Source organism: Felis catus, chromosome D2 (genome assembly GCF_018350175.1).
Source record: "Felis catus isolate Fca126 chromosome D2, F.catus_Fca126_mat1.0, whole genome shotgun sequence".
Classification (NCBI taxonomy): Eukaryota; Metazoa; Chordata; class Mammalia; order Carnivora; family Felidae; genus Felis; species Felis catus.
In genome coordinates this window covers 81,256,952-81,280,056 of record NC_058378.1, presented here as the reverse complement: position 1 = coordinate 81,280,056, position 23,105 = coordinate 81,256,952, and the positions used below count along the sequence as shown (strand labels likewise).

General features: G+C 50.6%; 2 protein-coding genes and 1 long non-coding RNA gene across 17 annotated transcripts in view; 1 reads left to right on the top strand and 2 right to left on the bottom strand.

Annotated features, from left to right (window-relative positions):
* The window catches only part of DHX32 (DEAH-box helicase 32 (putative)), a 59,340-nt gene extending 50,308 nt beyond the window's left edge, over positions 1-9,032 (top strand). For 12 of the 13 annotated variants that reach the window (XM_011287617.4, XM_011287616.4, XM_011287618.4 and 9 more), the window contains 5 exons: positions 2,884-3,075; positions 3,752-3,901; positions 5,402-5,589; positions 7,430-7,611; positions 8,678-9,032. In XM_011287617.4, the coding sequence (XP_011285919.3) occupies positions 2,884-3,075; positions 3,752-3,901; positions 5,402-5,589; positions 7,430-7,611; positions 8,678-8,849 (884 nt within the window). In that variant the 3' untranslated portion in view covers positions 8,850-9,032. Of the gene's footprint in view, positions 1-2,883; positions 3,076-3,751; positions 3,902-5,401; positions 5,590-7,429; positions 7,612-7,692; positions 7,751-8,677 lie in introns of all 13 variants that reach the window. The other variant, XR_006587528.1, reaches the window with a different exon arrangement.
* On the bottom strand, positions 1,782-5,403 carry LOC123381029. The gene is made up of 2 exons (XR_006587532.1): positions 3,982-5,403; positions 1,782-3,541 (listed from the first exon to the last, which is right to left on the bottom strand). It is a non-coding gene; the product is annotated as an uncharacterized LOC123381029 (long non-coding RNA).
* LOC101100756 (BRCA2 and CDKN1A interacting protein) lies at positions 9,006-23,075 on the bottom strand. 3 transcript variants are annotated; one of them, XM_019813979.3, is made up of 7 exons: positions 22,870-23,075; positions 18,100-18,174; positions 17,127-17,207; positions 13,013-13,102; positions 12,172-12,359; positions 10,693-10,867; positions 9,006-9,456 (listed from the first exon to the last, which is right to left on the bottom strand). In XM_019813979.3, exons 1-7 carry the CDS (start codon positions 23,035-23,037, stop codon positions 9,289-9,291), a joined length of 945 nt encoding a protein of 314 aa, XP_019669538.3. In that variant the 5' UTR covers positions 23,038-23,075; the 3' UTR covers positions 9,006-9,288. The 3 variants fall into 3 exon arrangements, with proteins under 3 accessions (XP_019669538.3, XP_003994558.3, XP_044896964.1); XM_003994509.6 differs by having other exon boundaries at positions 9,006-9,459; positions 22,870-23,072; XM_045041029.1 differs by lacking the exon at positions 13,013-13,102 and having other exon boundaries at positions 9,006-9,459; positions 22,870-23,074.
* Between the last annotated feature and the right edge of the window lie 30 nt (positions 23,076-23,105).

Here is a 23,105-nt window from a genome sequence, read left to right as displayed (position 1 = left end):
CTTTCTTCCCCTCGTGGTCCCTCCCTAGACTTGTGCCGGGGTGGCAGTGACGGAGGTGCCCGTGGCTGTCTCGTCTGGGTCTCCTTCCACGGCACGGTCAGGGGCAGAGGGGGCGTGCGAGAAGTCTGAGCGCACAGCTCAGTCAGCTTGGAGGGGCCGGGCCGCCCCCGCCTCGTGCTGCAGACGGTGCCAGGTGGGCACTGCCGTTGCCCAAAAGCCCCGGCCACAGCAAGGCTGGGTACAGAGGACCTCGGCTCCTGCCAGAAAGGAGTGGGTGTGGCATTGAAAATGGGTCTCTTCCGTTTACCAGTGGAGGCCACCCTGCCTCGAAAATCCTTTCCGATTCTAATGACTCCGATTGAACTTTGATGCTATATCCTTACCGGATAGAAAGCAGGGTAAGGAGTATGGGGGGAGGAGAGGGACCGGCCCTGGCTTTGGGGACCGCTTACCGGGAGAGGCTCCTTGCCCTGTTCTGCCCGAGACATCTGTTAGCAGTATTTCCCATGGGTCACACTTAAGCGACACTGCCATAAAGAGCCTCTTCTAAGCCTGATCTTTAGCTAAAACAATTTTAGGAGCCACACTGGGGACAGGTCTTAAAGGGTGGCATGCAATATCGGCAAATTCTATTCAGTTCATTATTAGTTCCTTCGCCTGTAAAATCTACATTCATTAACTTGTTGCTTCTAATATGACCAAGCCTCAGGAACACCCTTTTTCTGGTGTGAGGGTGGGAGCAGAATTAAGAAGTCATTTCTGCCGGTAATCCCATGTGCAGCCTCCACCGCAGGGCATAAGAACGGGGACGAGCAGTGCCTTTTGGGGACAGAGCCTGGTCGTGAAGCCAGATGCTTACAGGGACAGTTGCTGAAGGTCCTGTAACGTACAACGCACCAGTGTAGCTGATTTACAGGAACTGTTCCTACACCGTTTTCTGTAACTAAGTGAGCTCCTCACGCCTCCAGCTGCGTTTAATCTGCGAGGCTTGTTTCTCTTCCCGCTTCTCGTACCTTCTCCGGCAAGTCAGCTGTTCCTCCATCTCATGGCTCACTGACAGAACCCTCGGACTTGTTCCTTCAACAGCCCATCTGTTTCCTTCCCGGGACCGTCTTCTCGAGGTCTCCTCTTTTCCTGGGGGTCCCCAAGAACGGATGAGGAGCACGCCAGGGCTCCGTGCGGCACCCAGGCGGGACCGAGGCGTCAGGGCCCAGGGAGGGCGGGGGACCTCCTGGGCAGCCCTGCTGTGCTCCACAGTCAGTCTCAGTGACGGAGTTCCAAACCAACAGGGAAGTTCAACTTCTCTTCTCCCAGCTGGGAATGAAAACTGTGCTCCAACCTGTGTCAGGTCCGGGCACGTTCGCTGCGGCCACTGCTTTTGCCTGCAGCCCAGGTGGCACAGGCCGAGAGCAGGCCCGTCACCTGCTCTGCTCTGCAGTGAAAGGACTGGAGACGCGCTGAATCGCGGGCAGCCGCAGCGAGCTGTTTGCCAAAACCCACAGTAGTGCCTCCCGGTGTTTTCAGCGTTGTCTTGTTAGGAAAGAGTCACGTGAGTTGCCTGAACTTCTGACAAGTAGCTTAGCAGTGTTTGAACAACAAATAAGGAAATTTTTACTGTTACCTCGAACTCCCTGATGCCAGTAGGTTAAAATTGCCTCTCAGGTCCCCACGGTCTGTCTCCTGCTCAGCGGGCACATGCTGGAGTTCAGACAGAGGAAAGCTATCCAGTCGTGCTCAAAAATCCTTCCATTTCGGGGACAGAACGTGATAGCAGCTTAATACTGTGTGATTTGCTGCTTTCTGTGGCTTTTATTGCTTTGTCACCTACTAGACAGGTGAAACATATGTGTATTTTTTATCAATATAATCTTATTCTACAAGGGCAAGAATACCTTGTTTTGAATAGGTGGATTATCTTTTTTGGTGGAGATTAAGCATATATAATGAACACACCATTACTGACATTATATAAACTTAAAGGGGAAACATAGATACAGAGAAAATCAGCCTTCCGCCCTTCTGTGCACTGGCAAATAGCTCTTAACGTCCTTGTCTACTATTTCTGTCATCCGAGTCCTGGGTCAGTTTCATTTGGTTAATTTTTCTCTCTATTATGGGACTGGAGCTTCCTATTCTTCATGCCTCATAATTTTTTATCGGATGCTAGACATTGTGCACTTTGCTGTGTTGGGTATTGGATATTTTGTATTCCTATAAATATGCCCGACCTTTATCCTGGCTGCAGGATGATCCTTCCAGATCCTGGTTTTGTTTGTTCAGCGGAGTGGAGCGGTGCACGTCCAGGGGGTAGTTCGTCCCTTCCGTGTCTCCTTCCCAGGGCCCGAGTTGTGAGGTTTCCCAGCCCAGTGGGTAGAAGTGGACAGTATCCTAGATCCCGTGTGAGCATCAGGCACTGTCCGTCTAATCGTCTGGATGGTTCTTGTCGCGGCCTGACGTAGTTTCTTATGCGTGCTCTGCCGATGCATCGAGGGGACCTTTCAGAGATCTTCTGAGTCCTGTCTCTCTACGGCTCTCTCCAGTCAGGTGTTCCCCCACCTGCAGGCCCTGGCCGCCTGAGTCTCCCCACACGCTCAGCAGCATCTTTATAACTCAGGGAGTCTGGCGGGCCCCACCTGGGTCCCCGCTGGCACTGCAGGCGGGAAACTCTCCCCAGGCCTTAAGCTGGGCAGCCACGGGGCTCACTTCCTTGGTGTCCCCCTCTCAGGAATCACTGTCCTCCACGGCCTGACGTCCGTTGTCTCGTAAATGGTTGTTTCACATATTTTGCCCCGTAGGGTTGTTTCGTGCGGGAAGGGAGGTCCAGTACGTTACGCCCTCTTGGCTGTAGATGACGTAAGCTGCTGCTGCTTTTTTCTTGGCTAGCGCCGGAAAGTCTGATGCAGGCTCTGGAAGACTTGGACTACCTGGCGGCACTGGACAATGACGGGAATCTCTCTGAGTTTGGGATCATCATGTCGGAGTTTCCTCTTGACCCCCAACTCTCAAAGTCGATCTTAGCGTCCTGTGAATTCGACTGCGTAGAGGAGATGCTGACGATCGCCGCCATGGTGACAGGTACCCCTGAAGGGCTGTTCTTCCGCGTTGTGAGGCTGTCCCGGGGACAGAGTTAAATGAGGTCCGTTTGAAGTATTTTATGAAGTACCTAACGGAGGCAGTAATCCATTTCACCTTTTGAAGTGATAATGAAGTATTTTACTAGATTTGAAAGGTAGAAAGTTATAAGGATGATCTTGATATGAAAAAATCCATCAAACCCCAGTGAATTTCTTAATCAGACATTGAAGTAAAAATGCGTTGCTGGGAGTGTTCTCCTCCAAAGAATTAGGTGTTTATTTCCTACCACCTTCATTCTTCTTGGTTTATATGTTTTAGTTTGTTCTTCTACTGGCAGAACAGGCCACAGGCCGTGCCGCGTTAGACCTCAAAGTTCCCATCCTGTTCTAGCCACTGCCCTCGAAGCGTCTCGGGTGCCCCTGCTCTGATGGTAATACCAGCAGGCTGTTAACTCTGCTAACCAGACCTGCGAGAAGCAAACGTGAAAAGGGGGAGACACATTCATGAGCACTCACCCTACATCCCTTTGACTTCTAAGTAAGCAAGAATAACCTTTATTCAGGGAAGCAGACAGGAGCGGTTCTGCACACAGTGGTGAGCCCCTCCCTCTGCGTTGTGCTAAGGTCATGAAGCGGGCTCCAGGGTTGCTGACCTCGTGACCTCTTGTGTCTTAAAGCTCCCAATTGCTTTTCTAATCTGCCGCGTGGAGCTGAGGAGGCTGCCTTGACTTGTTGGAAGACATTTTTACATCCTGAAGGAGATCACTTTACCCTCATCAACATTTACAAGGCCTACCAGGACACGGCTCTGAATTCCACCAGCGAACGTAAGTGAATGCTCGCGATTCTGAGAAACCTACTCGTTTCCACCCTTCCCTCCCCAAATAAAACCGAGCTGGTAACTCACCCTTCTCCGGCCCTGCTGGTCACCTAGCAGATGGCGCCCGAGTCCCTAAACGCACTGGCTGCTGTGCCTGGGCACGATGACATGGGGACCCAGAGTCTTGCACAGCACAGCTCCCGTCCTCCAGGGTGCAGGGAGGAGAGAAGGGCACTGCCATCTCTCAGTGCCCTTGGGTCAGAGCTGTGCTTTGTGCGTTCCCTGACTCGCACACTCACTAGATGGAGAGAGAACACAGACATGAAGAACAAAGCCAAACAGATCCCCGCTCCAGATAACAGGAAGAGTAGACAGGTGTGCCGCAGGAGGCCGGAGAAGAGAACCAGGCCACAGGTCGGTCAAGGAGGGAGGGGACTTGTGCAAAGAGCAGAAGGGCGCGTGTGAAAGCGGAGGCAGAAGTCCTGACGTGAAAGGACGAGTGCGTGGGTTTCCATGAGAGGGACCCGGTGGAAAGGGAACTGGAAACACGTACGTGGGCGACTCCAGTGCTCGGCATTAATAAAGACAGGAAGAGGAGCCCGAGGGGCCGACAGGCTAGGGCGGTGTGGTGAAGGCTGGGCCCCCGAAGGCAGCTGGTGAGTTCCCTTCCTGCAAGGGGACCTTCGTTTTCCATGAAGCATCTTACACCTCCTTTGCTCCGATAGGATGGGAAGTGAACTGGAAGACAGGACAGCCGCTTGAATGGCAGAATTCTGTAGAGTGGGGGACTCATTTTTCACAGCTGACAAGAAAAAGTTGTCGGTGGAGCCAGAAAAGATCCGGGGAGTTTGGTGGCCTCTTTTGAGAGCAAGGGGGGTGGGTGGCCGTTGTTTGCCCAAGTACGTGCTCTTGTCGCGCTGAGTGGGCCTGAGTGCACGGCCGGGCTCTTCTGCCCACTGTGCCAAGGCCGGGGGCACCACCGGGGCAAGGCAGAACGCCGGATCCACCCTAAGTGACTGCAGGTGGCACGAAAGAACTTCACACTGAACAGGTGACTGAACTGTAATACAAATTTGCAGCTAGGGCAGGAAGGTGAGCTTCCCACGATTTCCAACTCGGCCCAGTAGTGATCCTTTTCTTATAAACATGCAGAGAGAGTTTCACGGCTCAGGAGACTTCTACCCTACGCTTTTCTCCTTAGTTGGATCAAACGCTGGGGCCTCATACATCCTTGCCGTGTACACAAGACGGGTGTCAGTCGGGGCCAGCCTCCTGTGCCCCTTCAGAGCTGCAGACGAAGGGTGACCCACTCACTGGTCAGTGCCAGCAGCATGCGGTTCGTGGAGCTCGCCGGGGTCCCGGAACCACCGCAGCCTCCCTCCCAGTCACTTAGGTGACCACCTGTTTAGGGGAGGAGTCCAGAGGACACGGAGATCATGCCTTGTTCCCGGCCTGGGCTCTTACAGCTTATGACAAGTCATTTCTTTTACTCCTCTTTCCCTCCCAGACTGTGTTGAAAAGTGGTGTCACGATTACTTCCTCAACTGCTGCGCACTCAGGATGGCGGATGTCATCCGAGCTGAACTCTTAGAAATTGTCAAGCGAATCGAGCTTCCCTGCGCAGAACCTGCTTTTGGCTCCAAGGAAAACGCTCTGAACATAAAGAAAGCTCTTCTGTCCGGCTACTTCATGCAGGTGAGAACGGGGAGGGCCGTCTTCGGGGTGGGTCTTTACAAGATCTCCCCTGATTCTGTTAGGAATCTCTCACTGAGGATGATTCTTTGATTGATGTTAACTTTAAAACAGAAAACCAGGGCACCTGGGTGGCTCAGTCAGTTGAGCATACTAGTCTTGATTTGGAGGTCATGACCTCACCATTCGTGGGTTCAGCGCTGGGGTCTACACTAACAGCACAGAGCCTGCTTGGGATTCTCTCCCTCTTTGCCCCTCCCCCGCACACATGCATGAAGGCTCTTTCTCTCTCTCAAAATTTTATTTAAAAAAGTAAAATAGAGGCACCTGGGTGGCTCAGTCGGTTGAGCGTCCGATTTCGGCTCAGGTCATGATCTCACAGTTCGTGAGTTCAATCCCCGCATCGGGCTCTGTGCTGACAGCTCAGAGCCTGGAGCCTGCTTCGGATTCTGTGTCTCCCTCTCTCTCTGCCCCTCCCCCATTCATGCTGTGTCTCTCACAAATAATAAACATTAAAAAAAAAAAAAGTAAAATAAAACCGAGAAGCCTCTAGGTTACTAAAGATTTAATATTTAAATATACATTTTCTCGAGGGAACTGAAGGACCAAGACAGAATATGTTCACTTGGTCCAAAAGGACAAAAGGTCTTTCTTCATTACAGAGGGGAAGTTATTAAAACACTTTTTGGCTGAACATCAGACACAGTCCCTCACTTCACCGGTTTGCAAATTTCATGTTTTATTTTTGACGTTTATTCATTTTTTGACAGTGTGAGTGGGGGAGGGGCAGAGAGCGAGGGAGACACAGGATGGGAAGCAAGCTCCAGGCACAGAGCTGTTAGCACAGAGCCCGACGTGGGGCTTGAACTCACAAACCATGAGATCATGACCTGAGCCAAAGTCAGACCCTTCACCGACTGAGCCACCAGGCGCCCCACAAATTAGTTCATATTTAACGGGCGATACTAATACCCAACAAAGAAATAAAGATAACATCTCATTTCTTTCTTTTCCAAAATGAAGGCTGCCGAATGCAGCTCTCCTAAATTACAGCACATTACAGGTGTAAGCATGCTCTTCCCATCATAGTAAGAGAAATACTGGGGTATTTCCACTCAAACTCTACTCTTCATAAAGAAAAAAAACACGGCACTTCAACGTGGATTTCCTCACCTGTGTGGGAAAAGACCCGACATCAGCGTTACTGTGTCAGATGAGCTAGAACATCCGGCACAAAACACCTGACGTTTGAGTACATTGCCCATCACGTGGCAAGGTTACTCCTTGACCCAAACATGTAACATTTGTAGCACTGCTGTCTTTCACCTACTGCCCTGCCCATACTAAAGTTAGTATCGTCACTGTCTCAAAATTTTGGGCAAAACACAGTTTTGGCTTATTTTTTAGATCTGAAAATAGGAAACTTGGGTGGCAGATTTGTAGTTTTCACTGTTTTATATGAAAGACTTTGGAATTTGTTTCCATAAAGATTTTTTTAAGTTTATTTTGAAGGGGAGAGAGAGTGAGTGGAGGAGGGGCAGAGAGGGAGAGAAGAGGAAGGCGGGGAGACAGAGAGAGAGAGAGAGAGAGAGAGAGAGAGAGAGAGAGAGAGAGAGAATATGAATCCCAAGCAGGCTCCATGCTGTCAGCACAGAGTCCAATGTGGGACTCGAACTCATGAACCCTGAGACCATGACCTGAGCTGAAGCCAAGAGTCAGATGCTCAACCGACCGAGTCACCCAGGCGCCCCAAAATAGTCAGGAATCTTTAAAAGAAAACATTTTTGTCTGTCAATCTCCATATTAACACAAAGTCTTCGTTCTTAAAACCTTTGCCTTGTAGATTGCTCGGGACGTGGACGGATCGGGTAACTACCTGATGCTGACCCACAAGCAGGTTGCCCAGTTGCACCCCCGGTCCGGTTACTCCATCACCAAGAAGATGCCAGAGTGGGTTCTCTTCCACAAGTTCAGCATAGCAGAGAACAACTACATCAGGATTACCTCAGAAATCTCTCCTGAACTGTAAGTTTAATGGACAAAAAAGGGGTTCTTTTGAACTCCTACTTGAGTAAATGACAAACTTAGTTTTTATTACATTTTCAGGTAGAAGTTTATGCTGGCACCAATCTGAATTTCCATGGAGACTACTTACTAATGGCAGGTCTCTGTGGATGATTATCTAAACGTTCCTGCCTTTGAGAACACAGCATAAACTATGCAGCGCAGAGGGGCGCCTGGCTGGCTCCGTGGGGGAGTATGCAGCTCTTGATCTTGGGGTCATGAGTCTGAGCCCCACGTTAGGTGTGGAGATTACTTTAAAAAAAAATTTAAAAAAGAACACAGTGTAGAAGTACAAAACAAAGTATAAAGTATCTTAAGAGGAACAAAAAGCTGCAGAGAAGTAGTGTTCGCAGGCGGAAACCTGAGGAGGAACGGCTTAGCCACCGCTCGGAACGGATGTGCCAAGACTGGAGCTGGCGGGGAAGGAAGGGGTGAAGGGGGGAGGTGGAAGACGGGCAGGTACCCAGAGGTGGAGGGCTTCCGGGCCACACGAGAGTTTGGAATGTATCCTAAGTGCAGTAGGAACCGACTAGAGAGTTTTAAGCAGGAGTGCATCCTCTCCCGGGTGCTACTGCAGATGCTGGGTCCACCTGAACGTACACCTGGACCCGGACAGAGTGAAGTGCGAGGCAGGAACCCAAAGTGGCCGGGTGCGGAGTGGCATCAGTTAATAAGAGGAAGAGGCAAAGATACTGCCTCTCTTACTCACCCGGAGTGCTCCCCAAACACCTGATGTGACGTGTTGTGATGATGGGCCTTAGGGCGAGTACGGGTTTCCCCTGGTGGTTAGCGGTGGGCGTCTTCCACTGTGTGGCACAACCCTAGAGAAGAGATTCTAGAAATGCAGCTGGACTGGTTCCCTGCATACCACAGCAAGTGTCTACTCTCCAAAAGCAGACTGAGACTGAGGAGTTCCAATTGAATAGCAGTTCCACAAGTAGATTCTGCGGGGGTGGGGAGGACCCCCTCGTAACGTTTGGTATCTCTCACCAAAGAAGAAAGGAGTCTCATTTCTCGTTTTCCACAGATTTATGCAACTGGCACCACAATACTATTTCAGTAACCTGCCTCCCAGTGAGAGTAAGGATATTCTACACCAGGTGATGGATCACCTATCACCCATGTCAACAATGAAGAAGGAACAGAACATGTGTGAGAAGTGCCCGGAAACCGCGGAGCAAAGGTGCACCTTGCAGTGACTCGTCTGCGCCTTCCCCTTAGAGCGTGCTGCGTAGCCAGTACCCCAGCCGGGCCGCACGGCTGATCCACTGGAGCAAGGTGAGGACCTTCAACTTGAATACGGACATCATACCCCACACAAGAGAGTCTCGAAAAGAGTTACACTTTGTACATTATTTAAAAATAAAAAATGGAAGTTTTTATTGAGTTCTTTAAATTACTACTCCACATTTTCCTTCTTACTGGAAAAGCTCTTCATCAACCGTTCGTAATTCGACCCAATTTTTTTTTTTAAAAAGGCTATTTTGTAAATGTGTCACAGACACAGGTGACAGAACCCTACTTTTTTGTAGAGGACCTTAATCTGAATAAAGTGATGAGTATTTCGGTAAATCTGAGCTGTTTTCTGGTAATTTCACAAAAACGAAAACCAGCCCCCTGCTGCCCCTGGGAAACGGGTCAGAGAGAGAGATGCTCTTTCAGTTTACCCATGATTTCGTCCATCTTGTCACCTGGAATCAACATCACAGTTCGCAAGGGCTTCATCGGGACGTCGTCAAAGGACCACCTGCCTCCCAGACAGGTGTCGCTCTCTTCCTGCACCGAGTAGTTGAACTTCAAGGTTGCCTTCTAAAGCAAACATATTAAGTTAAAAATTCAGCCAACCTAAAGGCAAAACTCATTTACGTGGCAGCCAGGAACAGTATTTGGTACGCGTTTAAGAATGACGGCGAACGGAAGCAGAACACAGAAATAGCTCAGACGGGGCAGCAGGCAGAAGTTACAAAACGCTTACCAAGTTCCTAACTCACAGGAGGAGCGAGGAGAGTGGTGCCCCATCGCGATGAGGGGAACGGCAGCCAAGTGAGAGTACTGCCACCATCGTTTATCAGTACTTATAATTCTGCTCGTATTCATGACCTCATTTGATTCTCAAAATAATCTTGCAACAGCAAAGCGAAAGAAAGACTCCTAACATCTGACAATTAACGAGCATGGTCTTCAGACCCTGGTCTCTCTTCACTGTCCTGGCTGCTCCCTTGGCATATAGCTGTCGTGTGACGACAGGGAAGTCTGCGTAACCGGGCCATCTTAAACCAACCACACATACACACTTCCCTGAAACAATCTATCTAAGGTGCTGCTTAGGCCTAAACATTTTCACTATTTATTCCTGAAAAACCAGGGCAGCGCAGAATCTGGTAGTGTTTTAGTATTTAGTGGGTGTCTTTTTAATAGCGATAGATATCCTCTAATCCAGGAAAGTAAGTTACCCCTCAGATTCAACATTGAGACGAGGTCAGGGTGAGAAAGCATGTTCTCTGGTGTCTGGTGGTCCATCGCAGCACAATATACCTTTACAGGAAGAAAGTGCCAGAAAGCCCAAAAGCGGGAGGACATCCAGGACTGAGGGCAGGGAGAAGCGTGTGAGCCGTCATGGGGGAGAATGGGCCTGCCCTAGCTTCCACATCCACCAGCTGCGTGACTCAGATAATGGCTCCCATCTCCCTCGGACTCCACGTCCCCGTCTGTAAACCAGGACTAACGTCTACCTCACGGAGTGGTTCTAGAACTGAACATCTTCTAGTCAGCATATTGTAAGTGCCTGACCACCACTGAGCGTTCATAGCTTTTTTCCTCCTCAGGCTCGTCACCAACGGGGCCGGGGGGAGCTGGCGACTTAACCTGTTGAGAACCTACTAGGTGTAGGCCCTGTGTTAGCTGCCAGCTGCTGCCAGTATGGAGGAAGAGTGGCCATACTCAAAGGACTTTGACGTACATGGGAGAGCAACAAATCCTGCTTATTGTCAAGAAGATCCTTACTGACATCTAAACGAAGAGGTGAAAACAGGCCAGTCTTACCTCATAGAAAAATTCTTCCTCTGCATTTGCAAACATTAACTCATCTTTCCCTTGGCTGCTCCATTTCTTTTTGGGATTGTTTTTTCCAGCTTCCACAAACGTCTTGCTGATCAGAAGGTAGAAGGAACACTCTCCACACGGCTTGTTCGTCCTGTGTGCCTCTGCCAGTTCTTTCCTAAAAGGTGTAGCACAGAGACCTGCCTGCTGAGTCGGGTGAAATCCATGAAATCCACGAACCAGAGCACAGAGAAGAGCAGTGAGGCCTCTTCGGTGGGTTCTGTCGTGTCTGACACAGGCTTAATGAACTGACATTAGGTCTGGACACTTCTAAAGCACCGAGTGTTATTTCTGTAGTCCACTGCACTTTCGATTAATTACAGCAGTGTTTTATAGTAAGTAGTCTGATGAGTCAGATGATGCTGAGTTGTGGATACACGGTAAATAAGGAGTCTCAAATTCACTCGACATCAACATGTAAGAAGGTGCGTTTTTAAGGACAGATATTTAACAAAAAGCCACAAAGGCACGGAGCCATAACCAAAGCCCTCGGAGCAGGTGACTACTAGGCTCCCGGCACTAGAGTCTGGAACTCACTCCTGACCTGCTGCACAAAGGGCACGGTAGGACACAGGTGCCCTAAATTCTAGAGTAGTCTGTGGAGTGGCAATGCAGCCTAAATCTTTTTTCCTTCCGGAAACTACACAATGTCCCTCTGCATCTGGCTGAACAAAGATGGAAAGCCTCTGGCTTTCCTTAACAGAGGATCAGGAGGGAGATCACCCTCCCGTGAAACCAAACAAACACGAGCTCCAGCGGATCAGAAAAAAGGCGAAGCGCAACAAAGGACACGCGGCAGAAGCCCGTCGCACGGCAGCCGGGGGTCCTCGTGGCCGGCGGTTCCCTTCCCACCAAGCACCGCCGGGAGCGCACGAGCGCCGTGGCCCCGGAGCAGGGGCGTCTGCGCGGCACGGGGGCCGGTCTGTATTTCCGTCCCGCTCTACCTCAAGGTCCAGTCAATCCCGAGCCTGAGCCCTGCTTACGGTTAAAATGGTGGAAAGATACGCCCCCCCCCCACCCCCCGCCCACAATATAAAAACACAACAGCAACAAACCCTGAGAAGCTAGACACACGGTGTCAGGACCGCTTCCTTAGTTACAAAACGTCCCTGTGGAATCTAGGAATTGTACCCAGTTTTCGTCACTGGCGTATCGCTTGGCACCTCACCCGTGCTACGGAAATTTGGGAAGAGGGGGGAAACCTTAGTCCAACGGGTAAGAAGGCCACATGAGCTGCTCCTGTACCCCCGTCAACCTCGTAAAGCCGTTCAGACTACGGCCACAAGTAATCAAGGGCTGGCGGGACACGGCCTCCCCTCTGGCTGTTCCAGCTGCCCCCCGCCCCCCCCACACACGGTTGGCATCACTCTGCCGAACCCACCGGGGAAAAACCGTGCGGAGGCGCGCGGCCCGGTCTCTTACCGGAGCTGCTGGTGCATGGGCAGCGCGATCTGAGGAGGAACGTTAATGAACCTCTCGCTGAGGAGAAAGCCCACGGGCTTGGAGGCGTCGTTGAAAAGCGCGTCCAGCTGTTCAACCGAGCTCTTCCCACAGCTCTTCTCACAGGAGCTCAGGATCAACTCTTTAATTTGTTCAGCACACCGCGTACCCTGCAAAGCAAAGACGAGGCGACGTGACAGTGAGAGCTGTGACTTCTGTCTCACGGCAAAGGCGGTTTCCCGCCACGTCCTCGGTTTCCCACACTTCCTCAGTGCTGACTGCAGAAGCATCGCCACCCGGGTTGCGTACCGGCCGTGAGCAGCGGTGAGAGAGGGGCACACGGACACGCACACACTGGCGTGGCAACTCCAGTCCATCTAAAACCTGAAGGTGAAGTGTAACCTGCACCTGATTCCGTAAACAGCCGGTTTTCCCTTTTTGGCCAGAACTCCCGTCAACAAAGAGATGGATGGAAACCCAAGCGAAGGTGAGGAAGCGCCCTCCGCGGCAGGAAGCAACGAAGCCTCACAGTCAAAGCAAGGGCGGCCGCAGGGACAGCAGCGCCATCGGCTCCCGTGTCGGTACCGACACCAGGCCACCAGTGCCCGATGGTTCTCTACGCCACAGGGACTCAAGGCCCTGAACGGCATAGATTACTCATAACACAGACACTTTCGTATTAAAAAAAGATTACAGTGAGATTTCACAAGGGCACATACCCGCACATACCCTTATAGCATTGCTATCTGATAACAAAAAACTATCATCGTGTGTTAAATACAAGCGATTTCGGTCTAATGAACAGTCATCCAGTGAAACTAACCTTTCTTTCCGTTAAATTTAAAAGACTTATGAATCCGAAAATCTCATCTTCGTCCACATCGTCGTCACTGTCTTCTGAAACATCCGTTTGCTGTTTGAAAAAGCAATGAGAGTTGTATGTTTGGGAAGAAGCAGAATGCGAAGTCCTCTTTCAGTTGTCACAAACTTTCCTCGGCTGTCGTCACCGTAGGGAAGCATCGCACGCTAAGCACCGTGTGGCCGTGGCCCTACCAGCTCACCTCCCTCGATTCTGTTCCCGTTCTACACCGTGGATGATCCCTTCCTGCTCCAGGTTTCTTCATGCCAGACACGGTGGCTCAGTCGGTTAAGCGTCTGACTTTTGACTTCAGCTCAGGGCATGGTCTCACGGCTCGTGAGATGAAGCCCCGCGTCAGGCTCTGGGCTGATGGCACAGAGGCCTGCTTGGGATTCTCTCTCTCTCCCTCTCTCTCTGCCCCTTCCCTATCCCCCCCAAAATAAACGTTAAAAAAAAGAAAAAAAAAAAACCCAGAACAATTAAAGCCTCTTGAAAGAAGCCACTCTGTCTTCCAAGCAATCCGGCTGCAGCCAGCCCTAGCGACACTGGCTCACCTACAGCCACACTCCAGAGCCCCGGTGAAGGAGGACAAGGCCCGAGTGCCACTTACGCCTATCACGCGCGCGCGGGAGAGGAAGGGCCAGAGGGGAAATGAATTAAGAACCGAGAACTAAGAATGAAATGCCAGCCTCTACCCTGCACTTCCCGGCTCGATGACGGCCCTTCCCCTGCCGGCCTCAGCGCGCCCTCCACATGGACCGCCTCACGCTGCTTGTTTGCTTGTTCAAGCTGCGAACTCTCCGCGCATCCCCAGTACCGAGCGTGGGGTCCGGCACGGACTGAGTCCTTGGGGACCATGTGCTGAACAAAATGAGAAGGAGGCTGCTGCTCTCCCCCGGAAGGACAGCAGGGACCCACAGCTGCCCGCTGTCCTGGAAACCGTCCCGTGGGAAGGGGCTTACAGGGCTCTGCCACCCGCTTCAGCACGACCGGTTCACGGAGGGGAGGCCGAGGGAGCAGATGCACCGCCGGTGGCAGGGTGCCGCCGGGCGAGAGTGGAGAACGGCAGGACCTGCCTCTGTGGGCACCGGAAGTCACAGCTCAGTGACTGAAAGGGGCCCGGCCACGCTGAGCGGGGCGGAGGAGATGGGCAAAGGGGCCACCAGGCTTTAAGGTCTGCACATCTGCAGAACCGGGCTGTAAATGACCACCGGTTTCTTCCTGCGGGAACAAGGAAGGGGGCGGTGGCTCAGGTAAGGCCACGAAGGCCTAGGAAATAAAACTGTATGCCAAGGTGAGAGATGTTTCAGGTAATCACGTGGATACACTAATGGAGACTGAGGAGGTAACTCAGGGCACTGAATGAGAGGACCGGCCATGTCTGGTCAGGAAGGAGAGAGGGAAAGAAAGAAAAGAGTATGTATGCCAGCCTTGGTCCCTTAAGATCAACCCGAGACCGTTTTTCAAGGTCTCCCAGCTACCGTGGCAAAACACGCAGTACCGACCGACGGAACGCCAGGGGACGAAAAAGGAACCTTCAGTGTCAAATCCTAAGAAATCCTCAAAACAGGGGCACCTGGCTGGCACAGTTGGAGGAGGATGCAACTCTTGACCTCGGGGTCATGAATTCAAGCCCCAGATTGAGCACAAAAATTACTTTAAAAAAAAAAAAAAAAAAAAAACCCCAAATGGTCACTGGGCTCATAAGCAGTCAGCATTCCCCGGAGCACGCTCAATGTTCCTCCTCGACAGGCCGTCAACCATCAACGTCACACGGGGGTGCGTCTCGTGGGGCTGGAGTCCCAATCCCATTCGGTCTCCTCCACATGCCCCCCGCCCCAGCAAGAGCCCCCCGTCTGCTTGGCCCACTCACAGCCCCCCCCCCCCATGCCTCCCCTCACCCATGAAGCCTCCTGGTTCAAAACAATTCTTAGCACCTAAGTCCTGGGCAACTCCACCACAAGTGGAGCCTCTCTACACAACCCACGAGTGCAGTTCATGGCCCTCCCCCGCCACCGCCCTTTTCCCTCCACAGCCCAACAGACGGACCGTCTTCTCTAGAAGAGTCTAAATCACGTCCCCAGTCCCAGAGGCTCCAGTGAAAGTTCTGGGCAGTCCTCTCCTCAGGACACAAACCTCTGTCCCTGGGACACCTCAAGTATCTCCGTGGAAGCCATGGGGCTATTTGTGAAATCATCCAAGGGAAGGCTGGATCCCATCACTCACAGTAAGCGGTGTCAAGGATAAAAGCGACTGCTTGTTGGAAGGTCACAGGACAGGGTCAGAAGGTAGAGGAGGGTCAGTAACGTATCCCCCAGACTGAAAAGGCACACGAGACGGAAAACCGAAGCAAGCCACTCCATACCACTTACAGAGTCTTGCTCTGGGTAACTTCCTGTCCGAGGTATCAGGTGAACAAACAATCTCACGCTGTGAAGCTATTCTCCACAAAGCCCGGACCTTACCCTACAGCTTGTTCGGCACCCGGGGCACAGAGGGGAGGTCACACGGCGGTCACCTAAAGCGGGGCCTTCCGTGCGCCCCTTGATAGAAGATCAGAAGGCCTCACGCACTCCGGCCAGGGGGCACGTTAACCTCCACGGGGCCTAGACCGCGCAGTCCCAAAGGTCATTGTGCAGGCGCAAACAAGGCGGAGGACCAAAGGGGGAGGCAGCGTTGTCAGCACGCCTACAGACCCCCCTCGGCTGGAGGACACGTGGGTGGGGAGTCTCCTTTCCCACTGCTCTAAAAAAAGGAAGCTACTGGAGGTGCTGTTCCTTTCACTCCCTTTACGTTCAGTGCCGTGAGGGTTAGTGATGGAGATGCCGGCAATCCTACCCGACAGTTCCAGAACGTCAGTGGAGCACTGATGGTAAAGGCCAGACCGGGGTGCTTGGGAGGAGAGGAAGTAGAGGCTGTGGGTGCCAACTTTCTCGAGAGCCTTGGCTTTGAAAACAAAGGGAGATGTCGAAAGGTGAGGTGATTAGGGGTACATCAGACTCAGGTGGCCGCTTTTTCACCATAACCTAGACGGTGAAGAGTCGGCGACCGTGATGGCTGACGTTCCAGCACTTGCCACACGCCACTGCTCCTTTCTCACCACCGTCCGAAGGAGGGACCGGCACCATCCTCATTTTCAGAGATAGAAATGGAAACAGGCTAAGGTCACTGTAGCGATTACGTTTCCCACCAACGGCCACATCTCCACTCCCATAGGGCCCGCCCTGGAGAGGAAGGGAGGCCCCTGGCCCGCAGTCCCAGCCGGGCTCCCAGCGGACAGCCGGCACTAACCCGCGAGTCGTGTGAGGGGGCCATCCTGAAAGGGAACCCTCCAGGCCCCCTGACCCTCTCGGGCTAGTGCGACACGGAGCAGGTATGTGCTGTCCTCACTGAACTCTGTCCAAACGGGCTACACAGATGACCTACTATTCTAAGACACTAAACTGCGGACACTTCACTCAGGCAGCTACAGGTAACCGAACGCACCGCCAGGGGCTGGGCGCACAGGCGGGATTCACCCTCCCGCCAAATGCTCCCTCCCAGGCCACCCCCGCCCCCACTGGAGGCGCCTCCACAGGCTCTGCCACTTGCTCGGGAGTAACGGTGGCACCAGCAGGGTCTGCCTGCGCCCTCCCGGGCAAGCGCCCATCTGCTGAGAGGGGCCAAGTCTCAGGCTCACACCTCATGTGCGTGTGTCACAGGCAAACCTAACATGACATGTGCACTCCCAAGCTCACGTTCCCTCCCGACCTCCTCCTCCTCCATGTTTGCAATCTCGGTCCCTCGAGCCGGACACTTGGGAGCCACCCTCGACTCCTTTCCCGCCACTCACGAAACCCCATCACATCTCATCTCCCAAACACCCTCCGAATCATCCCCTTCTCTCACCATCCGTTGCCACTCCTGGGTACCTGCATTCAATAATCTTGGAAATTACTAGAATGGCTTCTAACCAGTCTCTCTTCCTGAAGTTACACCTCTTTCCAGTTTGAGCCCCTGGCCTGCCAACTAAACACCAGGAGGATCTTAACAGGCCAAAGAACTAATTTGATAAGAACAAACTAACTGTCCCGCTTACCTTAATCACACTCCCGATGTGGTTTTGTTGAATTAAGAGATCAGTTAGTTCTGCAATGTTCACAGGAGCCTTCAGGAAAAGCTAAAAGGAGAAAAATACTTACTTTAAATGAAAATCAAAGCAAAAATTTTAATAAAACTTTTAATATCCACATTCAAATAATGCAATATCCACGATGTGACCACAAAGAGAACCCAGGAGGAAAGGAAAAGCCCAGGAGAATCCAAGCTAAAAGCACTGAAATGTAAGAGGCAGTGGCAATACAGGAGGTGCGGGAGAGAAGAAGACAAAAGAGGGGAAAAGAGAGAGGAGAAGGAGGACATAAGGCCAAAGAATGTGACTAGGACACTGGAGCCACCTTTAACGGGGTAAGGGAGACTAGAAGCAGAAGCAAGCATGGATTTGGTAGCACCAGCTGGTGCACTCGGGACAGATTCTTCCGCAAGAATTCTTCTGCCCCGGGGAGCCTGGGTGGGTCAGCTGGTTAAGTGTCCTGCTTCAGCTCAGGTCATGATCTCCAGGTTCAGGAGTTTTAGTCTCACATCAGGCTCTCTGCTGTCAGCGTGGAGCCTGCTAGGATTCCCTCCCTCCCTCCCTCCCTCCCTCTCGGCCCCTCCCCTGCTCTAGTCTCTTAGTCTCTCTCAAAAATAAACAAACTTAAAAAACAAAACAAAACTTCTACCTCACCAAGTTTGGATGTGAATTAGAGAAAAACAGAAGAGTTGTTCAAGTAATTAGCACATGAAAAGGAAAAGATTTTACGACAACAGATACTTATTAACATATTAATAAGGCAAAAAACAGGGTATGTTAGCCTTGGAAAAGAAGGGAAACCATTCTTCCTTCTCTGCAGGGTCCAGAGGATAGGAACGGAATTCTAAAATAAAGGGTGGAATTTGACCTAGTTGGCGTTGCTTGAATGGCCTGGATTTTCTCAGAAGAGCAAAGTTCTGTGTAGAGTCAGAGACCATACCTGCTGCAGTAACTTCTTAATTCCGTCATAATCGTTATCTGAGATGGAATACGCTTCAAATTCAACGTTCACTTCCTGTAAATAACACACAAAATAGGTCATCACACATAACTTCCTAAGATAATTCAGGCATTATTTTCTACTTGGCAGATTTTTCTTCTCCTGCTCCCTCCATTCTTTTGGGCTCTATGTCTATCTACAGAACATGCCAGAAAAAGGAAGCAAAGAAAATGTTATCACTGCCTGAGCTTTAAGGAGGCAAGAGAAGTGCCAAGACTGCCATCTGCACAGGTTACAAAGCACCTTCCCACTATCTCCTCATTTGACACAAAAGCCTGAGAAACAAAAAACCGAGTGATCTAGTTTCAAAGTAGAGCAAGTCGGCCCCACAGAAAACCACCACAGCAGCCGCAAAGGAGAAATTATGTACCTGACTGCAAGGGCGAACGAAGAGCACAATCACTTCAAAAGTCCCTGGCAGGACCTACAGTTTGGTTCAGCCCACGGCTCCGAGGCTACGCTTCATTTCCTTGGCAGGTACTGACTGAGTGCCACACGTACCAAGCACCGTGCCAGGCACTCACGATGGAGAGGTAAGCAAAGCAGGCAGGAATGGTCCCGCCCTCGTGGAGGGTACGGTTTCGGGGGGAATACAGACTTGAAGAAAACATTAATGCAAATAAATGTGAGGTTGCAGCTATACGTGCTATAAAACACAGGTGCACGGTGCCGTAACAGCTTGGAAAACAGGTAACAAAGTCTTCCCTTAGAGAAGGGACGCTTGACCGACTTCGGCTCAGGTCACGATCTCACGGTTCGTGGGTTCGAGCCCCGTGTCGGGCTCTGTGCAGACAGCTCAGAGCCCGGAGGCTGTTTCGGATTCTGTGTCTCCCTCACTCTCTGCCCCTCCCCTACTCGCACTCTGTCTCTGTCTCAAAAATACATAAACACTAAAAAAAAATTTTTTTAAAAAAAGAAGGGATGCTTGAGCTGAGCATGAGGATAAGAGTTCCTGGCACCAAGAACCGCACACGCCAAGGCCCCAAGGCAGGAGGAAATCGGTGGGTGAGTGAGTGCAAGAGACTAAAGGAAGCTGGGTGTGGCTGGGCTCCTTGATCCTCTGCAAAACAATGACAACATCAGGCCTGGTTTTTGGTGTGAAGGCTTAGACTTAAAACTGCCACAAGGTCAGTCCTGTGTCACACCTTGCCTGCTAAGTGACACACTTATTTGGGGGCTCTGATGAAATAGTGTTTTCCCACATACTTCCAAGTTTAGCAGGTTCTGGAATTTGGGTCTTAGCCGGAGAAGGCCGCGGAGGAAAATCACACGTGCTTTTGCCTAGTCACCCTGCCTGTACGTATATTTAAGCATTCCCTTGGCTGTTCAAATTTGCCGAGGGCTGGATATCAAGGTCAGTTTATAAACGTCAAATCCTGACCCTCGGAGGTAGGTTCGGCCAGATGTGAGCGGCAAAACCCGGAGGGAAGGAGGGTGTTCCAAACAAAACCACGAAACAATTCATCACTAGTCAGGTATTCCTTATAAAGGAAGAACTTCTCTAAACAATACGCTTCCAGCGTTGTTTCCTATTTCCTCGTCTGGACAGAAGCCTCAGACATCTGTCTCAGGCTATTACTGGCCGCCCCACTGCTACAGATACCCGATGGATTATGTGCCCAGCACCGCTTTCCCTGGGAACGGCCTCCCCAACCACCAGGTTTCAGGGCAAACGGCCATCTTTGTAAAACAGAGCCCTGCCACTCACTCCCAAGTGACAGGATTTAGAATTAAGACGAAATACGACAAATCTCAGAAGCTGTTGATTTTCTATTCTCTGCTATATGGAGTAGGAACAGAAAAAGAACCAAATATCTTGAATGCAACAAAGAGCAGTAAAGCAAAGACAAACGTGAAAGACTTTTCGTGTTCTCCGCGGCATCCCAGGCTCCCCAGCTGGTTCCAGAAGCCCAGCTACTTCCTGCCCTTGGAGGTCTACGATGCCCTTGCACCCTTACCACAAACTCCCCTTTCTGCTGAAGCTATCCTCTGAGGGTCTCGAATAAGCATGAACAAGAGCCCCAACCACACTGAACGTGCCTAGCGCTCTTCTTATCTTTTCAGGACCCCCACCCGTTTCCTGAAGTTCGCATACCCACTTTCTATCTCTGCCAGCTGCCTCAAAGCCAATCACTCTGCTTTTTAAATCGGGCTTATTGCCCACGAGTGTGTGCACGCGTGCACACACACACATACACACACACACACACACACACACACTTCCTTCCTTTTAAACAGATCTAAGGCAGATTTTGAATTTCCAAAATAATTCCCATGGATTTCTTCATCACAGTAATGAGCTGTGGATAGTGAACATCTCAGAAACTAAAAGACCCCCCCCTCCAAATAAAGGACTCTATGCACTAAGTGTGCGGAACTGCCCTGAAAGCCTTACAATTTCTTCAGTCAAAAAAGTGATACAGGTAATTGGTAAACACTACGAAGACCACAGAGATTAGGGCTTGAACTCTTATTACCCACCCCCCCAACTCCTACTCTTGAGAGGTCACTACCAATAGTAAATTAATCTTTCAGGAAGTTTTCAACACATCACCAAATTTATTTCCTGTTTCTTCTTTCCCCTACATAGACTGCACTACACGTGCGGTCTTAAACTTTCTGTGTGTCCTCAGTCTTAAATGGTGACAATTCCCAACTTCAGAGTTGACATGAACGTTAAATGAGTTAATACAACGTATACAGATCCTGGAACAGCATGTATTATCATTATTATCAGAAGATAAATTCTTACAAGTAGAATTACTGAATCAGGGAATACATACAATTTTAAACTTTGATAGATACCATCAAATTGTCCTCCAAAGACACTGCAACAAATTATACTCCAACGGTATGTGTAAAATGCCTATTTTCTTATACTACTATGTCAATGACGATGACCACATTCATGATTTTAACCACCAGAGTGCAACAGATTATCCATGTTAATGCAAGAAGCACTGATTTCTACAACCCAAAGTTAGCAAAATAGCCAATTAAAGCTCTAAGTGAAAAAAGGTGAGACCACATTCAAGGCAAGGGGCCAAAGAGCTAATTCGTAAGAGAAAGCTCTGTTCACTCAAGATTTATCATATACCCACGCCAGTCTCAGCCCTAACCCTGAATCCACCCTTCTGACTCATGTTTATCTCTGACTTGATTTCCCATCACTCTTGAGTATTCTGTTGTGGCCACTCAAGCTGCCTTTCTGATTTTCTTATTCATGAAATGGAAAGTCAATGGAATATTCTGAACAAGGAAGAGGGAATAGACCTACATTTTAAAAAGATCTCCCTGGGTGTGCCTGGTTGGCTCAATTGGAAAAGCGTGTGACTCTTGATCTCAGGGTGGTAAGTTTGAGCCTCGTGGCCTTAGAGATTACTAAAAAAATATATATATAAACTTCAAAATATGGTACTTAGCATTCCTAGTATCTTGTAAAAAAAAATAATAAATGAGGGGCGCCTGGGTGGCGCAGTCGGTTAAGCGTCCGACTTCAGCCAGGTCACGATCTCGCGGTCCGTGAGTTCGAGCCCCGCATCGGGCTCTGGGCTGATGGCTCGGAGCCTGGAGCCTGTTTCCGATTCTGTGTCTCCCTCTCTCTCTGCCCCTCCCCCGTTCATGCTCTGTCTCTCTCTGTCCCAAAAATAAATAAAAAACGTTGAAAAAAAAAATTAAAAAAAAAATAAATAAAAATAAAAAAAAATAAAATAAAATAAATGAAAGATCTCTCCTGCTTCAGGTGTAGAGAGAGACGGTTCAGGAACAAGAATGGAAAAAAGCTACTGAAGGAGTCCAGGCAGGCGGCGATGAAGTGTGCACTAAGATGCTGGAGAATCAATGATGAAAAGCGTCTGGATACAAAGATAAAGCTAACAAGATCTACTGATAGACTGGACGCAGGATGACAAAAGGGAGGAATTAAACTACTGGGTTTGAGCAACTGGCGAATATGGGGGCCATTTATAGAAAGAGGGCAAAGGTTAGAAGCGGGAGCATGAAATGCAAATTCTGCTTTGGGCGTTACTAAGTTTTAGGTACCCATCGGGCATTCAGTGCTCTTAAGGATCATTCAATCCTAACTACTCATTCAACAGATATTAAGTACCTATAATGTCCAGCAGCACGGTAGGAGCTATTCTGAAACACAGGAACCCAGTTCTAGGAGAAGCCATCACCCGGACTTGGTGAACGGGACAAGGTCAGGCGCCCCGGAGGCAGAAACACTGTTTAGGGGAGATCTAAACAAGGATGGAAAACACTGCAGGATGAAGACCAGCCTCTGATACGGGTCTTGGTAGAACGGACAGAAGGCCTTCAAGGAAAGAAGGCCGCTGTGAGCCACGGAACAAGAGCCGGGCGGAGTGACCACAGGGTGGGCAGAGAAAAAAAACTGCAGGCCCTTGTTGGTCTACTGCGGGTTTGGGGCTTTAGCTTTGGAACTAAATTTAAAAAAGCCACTGAGAAGTGTCGCGGCGGGTTTTCTCCGAGAGGTGGGGGCGGGGGGGCGACCCGGCGGAGTAGGACTTCTGAAAATAATTTCCGTGTCTGCCATGTGCAAAAAGACTTAGTTTATCATCTCCAGTTTCTGCTTAGAGACCCTCAGGTACTGGAGGTCGCTACTCCGAGCAGCTCACAGTCACAAGGCTTTGGCGGCCAGAAAGTTTGAACCCAGCCGTAAACCAAGCTGGGGTCGACTGTGGTTCTCACCTCGTCGACGCTCTCGTCGTCTTCATCCTCTTCTTCGTCACTGTCTTCATCGTCTTCGTCCTCGTCCTCCACTTCATCTTCCTCTTCTTCCTCGTCTCGCGGGACCGGAACACCTGGAACCCGCGGAGCCCCACTACCCAAGGCACGCCGCTTGGCCCTGGACGCCATGATACCAGCCTCAATGCGCCTGCGCAACTCCCTCCAACCCGCCCTACCGGACCCACCCATGCAAGTCG

Bases quoted from the DNA above. Each gene is read 5' to 3' on its own strand.
- LOC101100756 (XM_003994509.6), bottom strand. From the start codon at position 23,037: ATGGCGTCCAGGGCCAAGCGGCGTGCCTTGGGTAGTGGGGCTCCGCGG. The intron at 13,103-17,126 runs GTAAGCGGGACA...TTTTTCAAACAG, and splicing joins ACATCGGGAGTGTGATTAAG to CAAACGGATGTTTCAGAAGA. The intron at 9,460-10,692 runs GTAAGACTGGCC...TGTTTGCTTTAG, and splicing joins AGGAAGAATTTTTCTATGAG to AAGGCAACCTTGAAGTTCAA.